At 40.0% G+C, this 16,891-nt stretch overlaps 1 protein-coding gene across 2 annotated transcripts in view; it reads right to left on the bottom strand.

The window, feature by feature from the left end:
• FRMD5 (FERM domain containing 5) overlaps positions 1 to 15,864 on the bottom strand; it is a 487,250-nt gene extending 471,386 nt beyond the window's left edge. Inside the window, exon 1 of one of the 2 annotated variants that reach the window (XM_006882953.1) lies at positions 15,580 to 15,864. In XM_006882953.1, coding sequence (XP_006883015.1) covers positions 15,580 to 15,681 — 102 coding nt within the window. In that variant the 5' untranslated portion in view covers positions 15,682 to 15,864. The remainder of the gene's footprint in view (positions 1 to 15,579) is intronic. The other variant, XM_006882954.1, reaches the window with a different exon arrangement.
• Between the last annotated feature and the right edge of the window lie 1,027 nt (positions 15,865 to 16,891).

Raw genomic sequence — 16,891 nt, 5'->3', positions numbered from 1 at the left:
TTCTTCAATAAACATTTGTTCGGCCCCTACACAACACCTCAGATACAAGATGTAACCACTACTCTTCAATGATTCATATCCTATCTAGTGAGAGGCAGACATGATAGTCACTAACATAGTAAACTATTCGAAGGGCACTGTGGTGACATAGTCTGCAGGGAACTGTGCCACTAACCTAAAGATGCTGCCTCTCTGTCTACCTACCAGCAGCTCTTTGGGAGAATGGGCAATCTGATTCTGTGAAATTTACAGTCTTGGAAATCCAAAGTAAGGTCACCTGTGAGTTTCCACTCCAAGGCAGAGTTTGAGAAAATAGTCAATATCCTGAGAGGAGTTTTGTTCCTTTCCCTGAGGCTACTCCCAACTCCATGATTCAGCCCTAAAGAGTTGTATCTGGCCAAGCTGAGGACCCCAGATCCAGCTTCACTGTTTCCTGGCAGTCTGGGACAGTGAGATGTACACCATGACTCATGAATTGTTCAATACTTAAATATCATCCTCAAATGAAAGTCAAGCTCAAAGGCCTCTTCCAAATCATCAAGGCTTTTTCCATTATGTACAGCTGCAACAATAAAAAGCAGATCTTCAAACTCTCCCATAAACTTCGAACTCAATTATTCCCAACCTCTTTCTCAAAATTCTTCTTCTAGACTCTGATCAGAAAGTTGTCTTTCTGCTTACGGTTCATCCACTGAGTCTTTTAGACCTGAAGTTATAGTGGACATTGAGTCTCACTGGATTTACCAAGTTAGTAAGAAATAATTGCAAGAAAATTAGCAGAAAACTAAGGATACAATATTTAGCCCAGCTAGAAGTCAGTTTTCAGGACTATCTGAATTGCAGCCCTAAGATATCACTTTATCCAATACAGGTTTTCATTTGTATTATCTCAAGTTCCAATTAATGGAAATAATGCTGCTGCATTATGTAATGACCTTGAAAGGCATGTATCACATTCTGTTTTAAAACATAGTTACATGCATGATTATAGTACTTTTTAAAAATAGCTAAAGGTAAAGTAACCACAAAAGGAATTCTTAAGGTACAATTTAGCAATGATGGCAATTAGAAAAGGTCTTAAGAGATAGTAATCCTGAGTAATTAAGAGTGTACATTAGCATAAAACTAAGGAAATTATAAGAGATGAAAAGAAGAGTTCTCACAACAGGGAAGATGGCAGAGAATAAAAATGGGATTCAGGAGATGAAGAGAAATGCAAGTTGTTACACCTGTTTTGTCATTTCTTTCAACCAAAAACTACAAGCATTTATATAAAATATATCATGAGTAAGGATAGTCCACAATATTTTATAATGAAAAACTGAAAAAATTCAGACTTACTGTGTAATGTACTCCATATTTAAAATCAGAATAGGGGTAATAATGCATGTACATAATAAAATTATTATAAAAGATTCTTAACTGTGAATCCTGTACTATGACTATTCATTTAAAATACACACATCTAAATTATTTAAGGTACACTAAGAATAAACAACTCTCATTCTCTAAATTACCATTGAACCAGAAGCAACTCGCAGCTGACCCTCCACTGGGTTTCTGAGGCTGTCAAAAAGTTATTTTACAGATTAAATGCATGGACTGCTTAAAAATAAGATCCAAGGGAGCTCTAGTAGCCTAATGGCAAGAAGCTGTGCTGCAATCCTGAAGGAATGTGGTTCAAATCCATTAGATGCTCTGCTGAAGAAGGAGGAACAATCTCCTGTGCTGGTCAGATCTGACTTGATGGTATACAACAAGGGGGGGGAAAAAAGATAAAGTACTGCAATAATTGATTCAGTAGCTTATGTTCTGCAACTATGTTAAACTGCCATTTATCTTAATAACCTGTCTCACACAGAATCTAGTCATGGCTTGAAAAAGTTGTATTCTAATACAGAAACTAGCTTATGTTTTTATTAGATTTTACCCTCTTTCAATGTTGTAAGTTTTGGGTGATTTTAAAAAGAAGAGATGGACTATTCTTTGGCAGATAAATACATATTGTGAGTATATAGCCTAAAAAAAAATGCCTTCTTACATCCCAGGCATCAATACCAATCTAGGGAGTTCTAACGTAGAAACATCCAATTCCATACAAACTCTAATGGTTTCTAGAATGCACAGTGCATTGAAACGTATGAGAGAGAAAAATGTTTAAAAGAGAGATGTGATTAGGTTTTATTGTCATGACAGGAGTCCAGAACGAAGGCTGCACAGTGGAGTGGACCAGGGGAAAGGGATTATATAACAATGAAAGACTTTTTCTTTTACTTTTCAAAGAGAATAGTGAACTGGGGTGGGGGGGCAGGGAGAAAAGTATAATAATGAATGAATGGAAATCCAAAGCCTCTGTAAATTTTCATTAAAATTAATGATAATAATTAAAAAATCAAACTTGTTTTAAAAAGAGGAAAGAATCTGAAATAGGGCAGGCCTGAATGTTTTTTGTAAGCTAAACTATCCCTAGATGTACATTACATCTTTCATGGTGTTGTTCGTTGCCATCAAGTCAGAACCAATTCATAGCTGACCTTCCAACGGATTTTCAGAGGCTTTAAATCACATGAGAGACTGTCTATCTTTCTCCCTCAAAACAGCTGGTGGATTTGAACAATGTGCCATAGTGTTAGCAGTGCAACTTCTTACCACTTGGCTACCAGAACTCTTTTAAAATCCAAATTGACGAATTTGGTTCTCTCATGTTCTAAACAATGTCCTTTATCTGTCTGGGTCCTATCCGACAAGAAAGTAGCATTTCTTTCCCAGAGTATTTGGACTCTCTGAGATTTCAGAAACCAACTAACTCTTCCACTTAGGTATCCTCATAATTAGACTGAAGCCCAGACTAAAGGCCTCTGAGTTAAATCAGGGAGTAGAGAAAGAAGGATCTCCATCTGCCTGGAGTTCAATGTTGATTTGCCAGACTGCTGAATGCCTTGATGGCGTGCCAGACTATGAAGGTCCCTAATGATTTGGCTTCTTCCTTACTGCAAGTTCAATAAAAGTGGCCAGATATTTGAGTGTGCCCCAGGGCATGCTGTTTTAATGCACTACTTTCTTTTTTCTTCTTCTTTTTTTTTTTTTAAGGTGTTGAACCTTTGGTAATTTATCTGGCTTCCGTAATACTTCACAGCAAGTCCACTTAATCTCTTCAATCAAGTGGAGTGCCTATATTGTCAATCATCTCCTATTAATCAGGCTTTAGGCCATCCCCTTCTTTTTCTTTTTCCAGAGCAAAATAACTTATTAGCATTGGCAGTGTGCCAAACACTGATTGCCCAGACGCCAAACAGTGCTTTTCTTGGAGGTTCCCATCTTTAACACTTGAGCCTGGCATTGTGTTCACCCACCAGGGTTGGGAATTTTGGAGCTGGCAGGCAAAAGTTCACTAGGGAATCCAGGGAAGCACTACTCAGTCCTCTGGAGAGGTGTGTTGTTTTTTCGTTTGTATTTTTGTTGTGTTGTGTTTTGGGGGTTTTTTGTGGCCACTTAATCTTGGGAACAGAGATGCTGAAATGTAATTTAGGGCTCTATGGATCACATTTCTTAACTGTGAACATACAATTGAGCCTGCACTGTAGTCAAAGGATTTTCAAATACAATTTAAATGCTGAAATCCGATAACCTTGTTTTGGTCAGATGATTAAACTGAAGCTAAAGAGTCTTTTGTTGTTGAGTGTCATCAAGTCGGAACTGACCCATAGCTGACTCACCAGTGTGTTTTCAGAAGCAGCTAATCGCAAGGGAGGAGACTGTGCATCCTTCTGTTGAGCAGCTGGTGAATTCAAACTGTATGCCTTTGGGATTGCAGCACAAATTCTTACCACTAGGCTATCAGAGTTCCCAAAGAGTCTCTTAGGAATAAAATTTACATATATTTACTGTATTCATGGAATTAAGATGGAAAATCTAGAATATTATTTCATTGCTTTGTTAAGATCTTAATGTCATACAGTTTTAAAAATATATTTAATTCAACATCCCCTTTGTGTGTTTATTTTTAGTTTAGACTGACTTCTCTAAGCATGTCAATTATGATTGAAATATGCTGACATTTTTCCTTTGGCAAGTAGATTTGTATTGTTAGGCTCAGCTGTGCCAGAGTAAGTCAGATAAATATACCAAAGAAAAGACAAAGTATGTTTATCCTTACATTTAGTATTTCCACTCCATAAGCAGCCTGCTATTTCCTCAACCTAAAGTGTCATAAGCCCATCTTTACATCTTGTTTTCTGCTTTTAGCAATCTTTCACGACTTGGTTCAAATTTCACCAAATTTAAGAAATAGTTATTATTCACGAACAACAACAACTTCCTTCTTCACAGCATATCACCTTGCTTTATTCCTGAATTCTATGGTGTTTTGTAGTTTGTCATTTATTGTTGGCTGTTCATTATCGTCAAATTGAGGACGACTCATGAACCCTATAAATAAAAGGCTTGACGTTTTCTATAACTATTGTCATTTCTCCAGGTTCATAGAGTTCCCAGAGGCATGTGTTTCCAGAGGTAAGTGGTTTAGGAAGTGGATGTCACTCCTGCTTCCAAACCCATCTTAAACCTGGGAGCTCCACCAAACACTGTCCACCATTGGCAGTCATAGCGTTTGACCCCCAATGGCACAAGGTTCAGCTTCACAGCAAACCCAGAGTACCTTAATATAGCAAATTGAAAGAAGAGTGCTGTACAACTAAGAAGAATGTTCCTCCAAAATGAAATAGCAATACCAATAGGCACTAGGCCCTCGGGCCCAACTGATATTTAAATACAAGGGCCCTCATAAAGTTTCCAGTGACATGTGGTTTAGGAAGTGGCTGCTGCTTCTGCTTCCAAACCTGAATCAATCTCTGAGCTCCACCAAACACTGCCCGTGATGGGTAGCCAATTATGTTGTCTGACACACCTATGGCACAGTTGTTCATCATCGCAGCAATTACAAGTTACTTCAGTAGAGCAAATATACAGACAACTGCTATACTACACACTTAAAAGAATGTTCATGATTCCCCCCCACACTTGGGGCCAAAATAAACCCAAAAGAGTCCTGAACATTCCTTACGTGACCCTCAGTAAGGTGTGAGCCATTGCTGAGGGTCATGTTATGCTGGTCATCAGCCAGCATAACACCAATTTCCAATAGCCATCAGGCTACAGAGGTAGCCAGGCACTACTGCCATTTTTGTTCCAGCAAGCCCAAATGCTGATGGAGCATGAGCCAGAGACCCCAAAAATTATCTGGCAAGTCCAAGCCACTGACCCCCACTTGGGGCAAAAATAAAGCCAAAGAGCCCTGAATGTTCTTTCCATGACCCGTACGTGTTTTATAGTTTGTCATTAATGTGTTAATAATCTCCTTCAAGGGTGTAAATATTTAATCAACAGGGACTTTCCTCTATTTTTCCAATACTTTTTTAAAAGTGATTATGAAGACTTTTATTTTCAACATGTTTTCCTGGCCCAATACTTTTAAGTTATATTTTAAAAAATATTTGAAGTATGGGGAGCTCTGGTGGCCTAGTGGCAAGGAGTTGCAACTACAATCCCAGAGGCACACGGTTCGAATCCATCAGATGCTCTGCCGGGAAAAGGAGGGACAATCTCCTCCTGTACCAGTCAGATCTGATTTGACAGTACACACACACACACACAAAAAAAATCTTTGAGGTATAATATACAAATATAATCATATTGCTTTTAGTTGAAAGGAGATAAAAATAAAACTAACCTATGTGTATAACCAGAGTGTTCCTTGGAGGTAAGAATGGTAAATTTTTGCCTAACATACTTTGAGCATGTGGCTAAGAAAGTCTATTCCTTGGAGAAGGACCTCAAGCTTGAAAAGGTGGAGGAAGACAGCGAGAGAGAGGAAGCCTTTCAACTTGATGGACTGACATAATGACTACAGCAACGGCCTGTGTGTGTCAGTGATTGTGAATTTGGCACAGGACAGGGTTCAGATCTATTGCTCAAAGAATAACTACAAGTCATACTTGAGTTTACAACACCTAACAACAACAATATGTACAACATCATCAAACTAACAGTATGTGGCCCACTGTAGAGTTCTTATAATGTCCGCTTGAAGACTGTTGTTGTTGTTGATGCCATCGAGTCAAGCACAATTCATAGTGATCCTATGAACAAAAGGCCTGAAGCCTTTCTATAACTATCATCATTTCTCAAAGTTCATAGAGTTTCCAGAGGTATACTGTTTAGGAACTGGATGCCACTCCTGCTTCCAGTCACTGGAAGATAGATATGAACAATTGTAAATAAGCTAGTTTTTATCTCACCAGGATAGAAACTCAATAAAAACTATTTTTAAAAAAATCAAAACTAGCAATGTGAGATTTATTTTGTATTTCTCCCTCTTCTTCATCTTTAAATCGAATCAACAAATAGGATATGCCCTGGTGTGTTAGGGTGTAAAGTGGTAGGCAGAAGATTAGCAATTCAAATCCACCAGCCTCGATAAGAATTAAATATAAGCAATCTCCTCTCATAAAGATTTACACCCTTAGAAACCGCACCATGGGTTAGAACCAACTGATCACAATAGAATGGGGTAATATCTTTGTAACTCAGCAACAGTAATTTGAAAAAACCGTAGCCAGCATAAGAATCACCTGGAAGGCTTGTTAAAAGACTGCTGAGCTCCATTACCAGAAATCTGGGGCAAGACCGAGAAGCTTTGATGGCACCATGACTGAAGTGGTTTGCTGCTAACCAAAAGGTCAGTGTTTCAAACTCATCAGCCAACTTACTGTAGAAAGATGTAGTATTCTGCTTCTGTAAAGAAGTACTGCTTTGGAAACCCTATCAGGTTCCATGAGCTGGACTCTACTTGAAGGCAATAGGTTTGATTGTTGTTTTTAAAGTTGTTGTTGTTAGGTGTCATCAAGTCTAGTATGACTCATAGTGATCCTATGAAAAAAAGATCTGAATCCTGTTCTATTCTGCACCATCCTCACACTTGCTGATAAACAAGAACACATTGCAGCAGTCACTGTGTCAAGCCACCTAGTGAGGGTCTTCCTCTCCTTCACTGACCCTCCACCCTTCCCAGCACCATGCCCCTCTTCAAGGAATAGCAAGCACTTCCTAGCAATATGCTCAAAGTATGTGAGGCGAAGCCTCATCATTCTCATCTCCAGAGGGCACTCCGGCTGCATATTCTCCAACACATATCTGTTTGTTCTCTTGGCCATCCATGGGCCAACACCACAGCTCAAAGGTGTCAATTCTTTTCCTGTCATCCTTATTCACTGTCCAGCTCTCAGACGCATAGCAAGTAACTGGAGAGATCATGGCCTTAATCAGATGCACCTTAGGCCTCAAAATGATATTATTACTCCTCAATAATTTGGAGAGGTCCCTGACTGCAGATTTTCCAATGCTATGTGTCTCCAACGGCACATAACAACAACAACAAATGTGTCTCCTTATTTCCTGACTGCTAGTATCGTCTGTGTGGATCCAAGCAATATGAAGCTGTTTATAGTTTCAAGCTCTTCTCCATCCATCATGACGTCAGCCGTGTATAGGTCCAGTGGTAAGAATCTTTGTTTTCTTGATGTTGAGATGCAATCCCAAAGGCTATATTCCTTGATCTTCTGCAACAAGTGCTTCAAGTCCTCCTCCCTTTCAGCAAGCAAAAAGAGTTGTGAAACAGTAAGATAACTTGAATGAGGCAAGAGAAAATCTGAATCTTGATTGGTTTTCCTTGGAGGCAGTGACTGTCTGAAACTCTGAAATGACACAAAGGAATGAGTTTCTTGAGTGGTCCAGGGTTCCTCTACATACGGACCAGCAGCTGAGGTCATGGTAAATACAGGGAGTCAAGAGCAGGACGGGTGGAGGGAATAAAGGCTATAATCACTGTCAAAGGGGTGTTTTCTGTAGACAAGTGAATGGAGCTATTGTATACAAACTCAGTAGTTGCTAAGCTTGTGGTCCAATTACTTTGCCTGTATGAGCATGGCACGGAAGGCTCTCCTTAGAGGACTTGGTTCATAGAACTTGGGGTTTAGTCTAAGGGCAGTAGGCAAAATCCTGGAGAATTTGGGCCTTAGAGCCTTTGAAAGTACTTGCCTACTGAATTTCGTATATAACGAATCTGGAAACACTACCTTAGAAACAGTACAGTGATCCCAGTTGGTAAATGATCAATGAGGGGCCTATTTTTGTCAAAATATTAACAGCAATAATGAAGAACTATAATATAAACCTACAGTTCAGCCTGTCAGAAATTGAAGAAGTATACACACTTCTACTGTCTTTCCAGAGCCTATTTTTGGCTCTGCCTATAATATTTAAAGTCAGGAGGTCTGGTTGAAGGCCATAGCAAGGTGCACTGCTAAACCAAAGGCTGCATATGAATGACTCTACCAGCACCTCCACAGGAAACCGATTAGCAGTCTCCTCCCTTAGCAATTCAGTCTCTGAAATCCAGTGGAGAGTCACTATGAGTTGGAACTATCTCAACAGCAGTGAGTAATATTTAAAATGTCTGTAAAGGTTCAAAAGTTATATTGTACACCAGGGTTTAGGGGTCTCAAAGAAATGGAAGACTACCTGTATACTTGTCTCAATATCGAGGGTGGATATATGACCATGGTTTTGCTCCCACGGGTAGGAGACTTTTCACGCTGTCATTTAGGAATGGAGATGCTTTCCGGACCCTCCAAGTTACTCAGCTACATGAGAAAATAAATGGTCTGAGATCCAAAGACCAGGGCCTAGAAACAGACAGACAATGACTGCAATCTGCCTCCAGGAAAACAACAATCTTCCTTCGAAGCATCACAATGGTGAAATACAGAAGCTGTCTGTCAATCTTCCATGACATTCAAATCTGTTTTCTAAGCCCTGGTAAGCACATCTGAGGAAAAGTGACCCACTGGAAGCTGCTATATGAAACAGGGTCTTCAGGATCAGACAGAATGTTATAGACAAGGTGATCAGCAAGAGGATGAATTCAGGTTAAAATAGACATAATTAGAAGCTGGCTGAGAAAATGGTTCACTTCCATTTAGAGTAAGAGGTTAAAAAAATAAGACTGGTCTGCATCCCATTTTATGTGGTATTGACCTAACGAGAAGAGGTGATGGGGTTTCTATGTCTATAAAGATCCCTACTCTCAATGTCCTAATTCTGGCAGACCTCTACATTCCAGAAGGACTGCTTTTATTTGCAGTATTCATTTGATCTAAGCCTTTTTAACCTGAAAAGAGTGATGGGGGGAACCCCACATGAAATCCTAAGAGATAACCCAAAAATATCATAAGAGCTGTAGAGTCGGGTTCACTAATTCAACAAAAGATAATTGCAGAAAGTTACCAGAGATCTCAAAGGCCCCATAAATATCACATTTACATACTGTACTTCTCACCAGGGAGAAGAGTTGCAGAGCAAAATGGTTTGGAATGGGGTAAGTTGAAATGAAATGGGAACTAATAAAGGGGGATAGAGTTGTTAAAAAATGTTTATTGTTTTCAGGCATAAGAAATTTTAAAGTGTTGAAACTAACATAGCAATTGAGTAGCATAAACAAGTTAGAACAAGTGTTTATTGGACTACAACTATGTAATGCATTAAACTAAGGTGCTATCCTTTTTAAAACTTAAGATAAAAATAAGTAAGCTTATGCTTCCTCTTTCCTTCATAAATACTAATGTGAAGTATAATCTACCATAAAAATAAAGTTCTTTTTAAAATAGTATAAAAGGTTTTAATATAGTAATTATATCACTGGCAAATTTCTTCTAAAATTATTTACTTGCCTTCGGTGGTGGTGGTGGTTGTTGTGTGTCCTTGAATCCGAACCAACCCACAGCTGACACAACTGCAGGATTTCAGAGGCAGTACATTGCGTGGGAGGAGGCTGTCCATCCTTGTCCTGTAGAGCAGCGGGTGGATCTGAAGAATGTCTTTAGGACTGCAGCACAGTTTACTACTAGGCCATCAGTTTACGCATTTTCATAGCTACTTATGAATCTATAGCACAGTTGTTGTTGTTGTTGTTTGTTGTTGTTGAGTAGCATCAAGTTGCTACCTACCACAGCTGACCCTCTAGATTTCAGAAGCCTTTAATCACAAGGGAGGAGATTGCCCATTCTCCCTCAGAGAAGCTGGTGGATTTGAACCATGTGCAGCTGGGATTGCAGTTCAGTTTCTTACCACTAGGCCAACAGAACTCCCTCTATAGACTACATATATAGTTATTTATGGCAGTTACTATGAATCTATAGCAAAAAAAAATTTTTTTTTTGTTTTCAGGTTGTCCAATTTCATTTTGGTGAATTTTTTTTATTTTTTAAAGTGTGATATATAATGAAAGCACTGACATGATAAATGAGTCTCTGAGCAAGGTAACACAGGACTTAAAATCCACATGCTCTTTTATTACATACAATACTGAATTGCCTCATCTGACATTTTCACACCAAGTATCTAATAAAATGCAAATTCATACAAATGCCCATGAGTGAAATCTGATGTGAATGCTTGTAGATTCTAAGATGTCAGTGATACTTCCTTACACAGAACTTTTTTTAAAAAGACAAAAAAAAACCAGCAATTAAAAACCTAGAATTTAGCCTCTCTACTTAAAAGGTTCATCTGCATTATTAATCTTATACAAAATTTCTTAATACAGAATTTCATAAACAGAATGTAAATGTTTCTAGGATTCTAGAGAACTAAATTTGGAATTCTCCTTATTTCAAGGGTTAGACCTCAACAGACTTGCTACTGTAATAAAGATCCTGAGACAGCATAATTACTTTTTAAAAATAAAGTTAAAAATTCCAATATTCATGAAAATATAACAGCTTTGTGTTTTCTCTATGAATAAAATTATCCAAATTCTCTAGCATCGCATTTGCGCTAATGAAATCAAGGGTTCTATTTACCAAATATTAAGGTATTAGAAAAGATGAATCATGGCCCAGGCAATCAATGACACTCTAAAGCCAAAGACTTGTAGGAATAAGAAGCAAATCTGAATTTTGAAATTTTAAAGACAATCTCTAATAAAGAATCCAGTTTATTCCAGTCCCGGATTGTACCATTTCACTAAAATTAATCAGAAACAATTTTAAGTGGACTTAAAGGTTAAGCTGACTTTCCTAAAATAAGTAAAATATTTATTTCTATTTTTCATATGTGTAGGTGGCCTAGTGGCAGGAAGCTGCGCAGCAACCCCAAAGGCACATGGTTCAATTCTACCAGCTGATACACAGGAAAAGGATGGGCAGTCTCTTCCCATGCCATTATCTACCCCTAAAAACCTGCCAGAGGGTCAGCCATGGGTTGGTTCTGACTCAATAATACACAGCATCACACAGGATAAGATACAATATAAATAGAGCATATCTGTCTATTTAGATGTTCCTTATTACTTATAATGTGAGTTCCAAATAATTTTCTTTTTGCTATAAAATATATATAAATATTTCCATTTCTTAGATGAAACATTAAGATATGAGAAGTGACTTGGAAAATAAGAATAGAGAAAGAAATAAAGGTGGATTTTGGAGACAAAAGACCAGGTTTGTTTGGGGTTTTTTTTAATTTTATTAGTATTAATTTTAATGAACATTTACAGAGATTTTGGATTTCCATTCATTCATTGTTGCACTTTTGTCCCAAAAGACCAGTTTAAATGTACAGCACATTCTACTAGCTTTGAGAAATTTTCTTTAGCTTCCTAGACTTCACCTATAAAACGGAGATAAAATCACCTACCTCTCAAGTGGTTTATTTAAGGTAAGCACCTACTGAACACCAAATAACAATCATTCAACAAACCCAAACTATCCCACCAATCTACAATCTCAGTTTTTCACCCAGTGCAATGGGAATAAAGTCAATATAAAGTTCTAAGGTAGGTGATATAATAATGCATACAGAGTGCAAGCACACAGCTCCGTATCTTAGTTCTCTCTCTAGTAGTCCCCCTTTTATCCAAGGTCCTACATCTAAGTAGCAAAGAAATAAATCCAAATCTTGACTGAACTACATACAGAACTGCATATGTATTCACATTTTATTTACAATAGTGCCTTATTTAAATGAAAGCCAATTTAACTAGTCACTTAACCAGCTGTTATTTTAATATGTTACCAGTAAAACAAAACTCACTTCTGGAACAGAAATGGGTACCACTAGGTTAAAATCAAGCAGCCATACTTGACAAATTTTTGGACTGCTTTCCCTTTCCCTTATCTCTCTAAATCTAGCCTCTCTCCTTCTCTCTCTCTTCTCTCTCTCTTCTCTCTCTCTCTCTCTCTCTCTTTCACACACACACACACACACACACACACACACAAAGTGATTACTACTTCTAAATTGAAAATGTCTTTTCCTAAATATTCTTTTCTACCAGAAATTCTAGAATATATATTTTTAGTCATTTCAAATAAAGTATTATATCCTGAAAGACAGTTAGAATCTCTTCCTTTGGATAGCAGATTCCAAGCATTTAAATGCACTCAAGTAACTCCATTTAGTATCCTGGGTTCAAAGTAGTAGGTTGTCTTTTCGTTTTTCCTATTATTTTCCAAATAAAACACAGAATACCAAAAAAAGAAAGACGGTAAATAAATACAGCTATGCATAAATGAAACAGGTGTAAAAAAAATCTTCATTTATGAGCAGATCTTCATTTATGAGCCAATGACCTTCAAAACTGTCAGGGAGCTGTTAACAGTGTTCTTCACAGGGGAACAATTATACTACAATCCTCCTAAGTATCCTTTCATTTCCCATAGCCTACAAATACTTTTGCAAATCAGAAAGAATGAAAAATAGTCTGGTAACTGTGGCAACCTTCATTGAGAAGATACAAGGCATTTTCATTACCTTAATAATCACATTCTAAATGCCAGAGCAGTAAAGCTGCTGCAATATGAAAGGGTAAGCCAATACTTTGTCAGAATTTCCTACAACTGAAATTTACCAAATGTGGCTATTTAACTCTAACCCAATGGTATTCCTTTCTACATTGAAATATCCTAAGTGGTCTCTAAAGTATTTTTTAAATAGATAACTAAATTAAGTAAAAATATGGCATACAACACTTTAAGAAAAAGATGCTCAAATTACTATTTTTTCTTTTGAAACATAGGGCACTATAATCCTAAAATGTTGAAAATATTGCTTTAATAAGTATTTCAGTGTTCCTTTCCATAGTGAAACCCTGTGCCCAGTGTTTGACAAATAAGTGTGTACATATACAACATACATATACCTTCTTATGGAAATGTAAAAGAAAGTTGCTAAGAAAACTTCAATTTTTACATGTTCTAAAAAATCTATGTGAACAAAATATACTTTCACATGAAATAATGGCTTTCTAACACTATCTCATATGAGTAAAAAGAAAAGCAGTTCACAGCAATGGTGTCAAAGAATGGCAATATTACATATATTTGAGAATTCTTATTTTTAGATTCCAGGTATGAACCCAGTGCACCCTTACTACAGTAGGACCATGTCACATCAAGCTTAAAAAACAAAACCTATCCTAAATGTTTTGTAACATATTAATTTGTAATAACATAAAATCAGCAGAAAAAAGAAGCATAACCATAGAGGAATGTACAAAGTATAAATGTAAGTGTTGGTTAAGTTATTTTTTTTCACAAATAAAAGCTACCCACAACTATAATCCCAGTTAACCAACCACAAAGATTCCACAAACTGAGAAACAGAACTAGCTACCTTACAGCAATACTTAAAGCACAAGGTTACTCATCATTTCTAGTGGAGTAGTGATAGGAATTATATTTCTTCATATGTACTCTATATACCTTGACAAAAGTTAATGACCTGCTCCAGATTTTTTTTTTATTTCACCATTTACCCCAGAAGTATTTTGAGGACTTGTAAACTTTAAATCTCACACTGTCCTTGAAATACTATTGTGTAAAAGGCTTTAAATTTTAAAACAAAAGCCTAAAAGCTTTAAAGGCTCTTGACAATATACTCAAATGGTGAAGATATTAACTCAGTGTTTTCTCCTCTCCTAGCCCTCCTCCACCAAAAACAAAACAAAAACAAAAAACCCTGTATATGGCACATAAGGATACAATGGAAACAAAAAGCAGCAAGCTACTCATTCGCGAAGGAGATAATACATAACATCTCCTATCATAGCCAAAGACAAAAATCCTTTCAGCTCTGATGGCTAGAATCTCTATTTAATCTCTATTGGAGAGCTTAAAAAAAAAAAAAAAAAAAAAAAGGATTCTGTGTTCTTTCTTTCTCTACCCTCCTGGATCTTGGGCAGCAGTCAGCACTTATGCCCAGAGCTGGGTCTAGGGGGAGGGAAAGTGGAGAGAAGGCTGAACTGAGCACGGAGTCAGCAGAGAGCAGCTGCTCTCATACCCTACCCACTGTCTTTCTCACACACCGTTATTTTCCTCTATTGAGCATTGTCAGCAAAAAAATAAATAAATAAAGCAGGGACCGAGAGGGAGACAAAGAGGGTAGAACCTGGGCTGACAGTTTTTTTGTCTGTCACATATGAGCCGAGAAGCCCCTTCTGGTTTCTTGCTGCAAATGGCAAGGGATCAGGTGAGACCCCTCCGGGTTCAACTCAATTTTGCTTCTCCAGAAAAAAAGCAGTTTCCGGCGGTGAGCGCAGGATCCTCCTAGCTAATGAATTAAACGCCGGAGCACTGCCCATGTTTCCCCCCCCCATCTCTGACTTTATAAAGGAGAGAGTGCTGTGGCTGCATTCTTGGCAAAAACTACTATTCCTGACGTGCCACATAACAACAGTGCAGAAACAGAAGCCAGCGGTTGTACAAATCCCTTCAAAAACACCAAGATTCTCAAAAACTGCTGGGCAGCACGATCCACGATCATACTGGTGTGTTTTTTAAGTCACTGATTCTTTCTTGCCATCTCTAACCCCCAAATCGCTGAGACTTGTTGCTAAATCTTTACCTCACGCCCCCTAGAACTGCCCTACAAGATAAGATTTGGGGAGCGAAAGGCGGGAGGGGGCCTAAATCTTGAAAGCCTAGAGGGCTGGGTTCCCTTCTATAGGCCACTCTGCATGGGCTGCGTTTTTAGTTCTACCTTCTCAGAGCTCTGACTCACAGATGCCGAGGAGGGGGGGGGAATTATGACATAAACCATTATTATCCTTCCAACCAAAGAGATAAGAAAAGCCGGCCAGCCGTCCTTGCCCGGCGGGAGAGCCGGAGCTAGCGCCCCCCGACGGGGCACCCGGGGTACCAGCCTCCCGCTTGCCCGCCTCCCTCCGAACTCACAGGAAGGCGCTCCCCACACAGGCGGGACTGAGGAGCCAGGGCAGAGCGACCCTAGCCCTGAAAAAGGGAAGGGAGTAGTTCAGGTTCCAGACGTTAGCAGCACCGAGCGCCAGGTGCCCGGCCCCCAGCAGGGGCTCCAGCGGAGGCGCCCTGCTCCGTGGCCGTCCGCCGCAGCCCGCGGCAGACAAAGCGCGGCGCTGGGGAAGGGGCGACCCCCAGGCGGCGGCAGTGGGCCAAGTTGACCTAACTCGGGGAGCGAGGGGGTCCCGCGGCAGGGCGACGCGGCACTGACCTGGATGGTGCAGGTGTATTCGCTGTCGTCCAGCAGCCGCACCGTGCAGCTGTACTCTCGCTCCAGGCTCCTGCTGCTGCCGCTCATCAACCTGCTCAGCATCTTCCCGCCCGCTCGCCCGCCTCCGGGAGCGACGCGGCGGCGCTGCGGACCCCGGACCAGGCGCCCCTCAACCGGGCAGTTCCGCGCGGGCCCCGGGCACCTGCACCATCACCCCAGCCTGCTGCTACCGCTGCTTCCAGCCGGTCCCGCCCCTCCTCCTTCTCCACCTCCTTCTCCTCAGCCGCCACCGCCTCCCCCCAACCCAGAGCAATCACCGCGCTCTCTCCTCGGTGTCCCACAGCCCGAGCCCAGCTCTTGGGGCGGAGCCTCAATCTGAGGGGGGCCAATGGGGGTCAGCGCGGCGGAACCGAATGGCAGACGGAACAGCCAATCGAGATAGGGCACTGGAATGATGGGCAAGTTAGTAGCGCAATCACGGAGCAACAGTCGGACCGAGACCTTCGAGACCAGCCCTCTGGCGTCCAAACTAGGGTCTTCTATCCTCCCCGAGGTTCTAGTGGCAGCTGTTCCTCCTCCCCCAAGTCAGGTGAGAGCACCCGGCTGGAACCCCGCTGCCTGAAATTCACTGAGCTTCCCTCAGAGGGTCCATCCCCCTCCACTCTGCAACGCTATTATTCCCCGCCCTCTTGAGAACTGAGCGACAAAATGATAAGCCCTGCACCTGCAGAGTGCTGGCGCCTCCAGCTCCGGACCAGACAGCTGCCCCCCCACCTGTACTGTATGTACCCCAAGTCTATTCGACAGGTCTCTGTCCTCCAGCCTTGGAGAACATCTGCTTTGCAGGAGCTTCTCAAGTTAAAGCTACGAGGTCCCCAGAGTTTTTTTTAAGAACCCCGTTTAACCCCTAAAAACCTTCCACCCGTTGCCTCCTTTCATTTTAAGAAGACAAAAGGAAGAGGTCGAGGCGCACTCTTTCCTGGTATGAAGCAGAGAGAGCAATAAATCCTTTCCTCTCACCTTTAGAACTGTAATTAGATTTTCAGACTTGATCAACAAAAAAAAACACACACAGCACAGCGGGAGATAAATATCATAAAGAAAGGAATTATCTCTTGCAGTTTGTGACCCCACATCTAAAGCCTTTGAGTTCTTTATTAAAACTTCACTAAAAGACATAATATCCTCCCTCAAAGATTCTTTTTTAATCTTAGATTTTTGGTGGAAGGAAATGATCTTTTCAACGCAGGACATTGATACTGCAGTGAGTATAATAATTTAAAATCAAAATATGCATCCATTCTTACTACCT

The sequence above is a fragment of the Elephantulus edwardii genome, unplaced genomic scaffold (genome assembly GCF_000299155.1).
Source record: "Elephantulus edwardii isolate Elephantulus edwardi_28Jun2011 unplaced genomic scaffold, EleEdw1.0 scaffold00026, whole genome shotgun sequence".
NCBI classification, from domain to species: Eukaryota; Metazoa; Chordata; class Mammalia; order Macroscelidea; family Macroscelididae; genus Elephantulus; species Elephantulus edwardii.
Note: the sequence above shows the minus strand (reverse complement) of the source record. Positions and strands in the feature narration are given on the sequence as shown.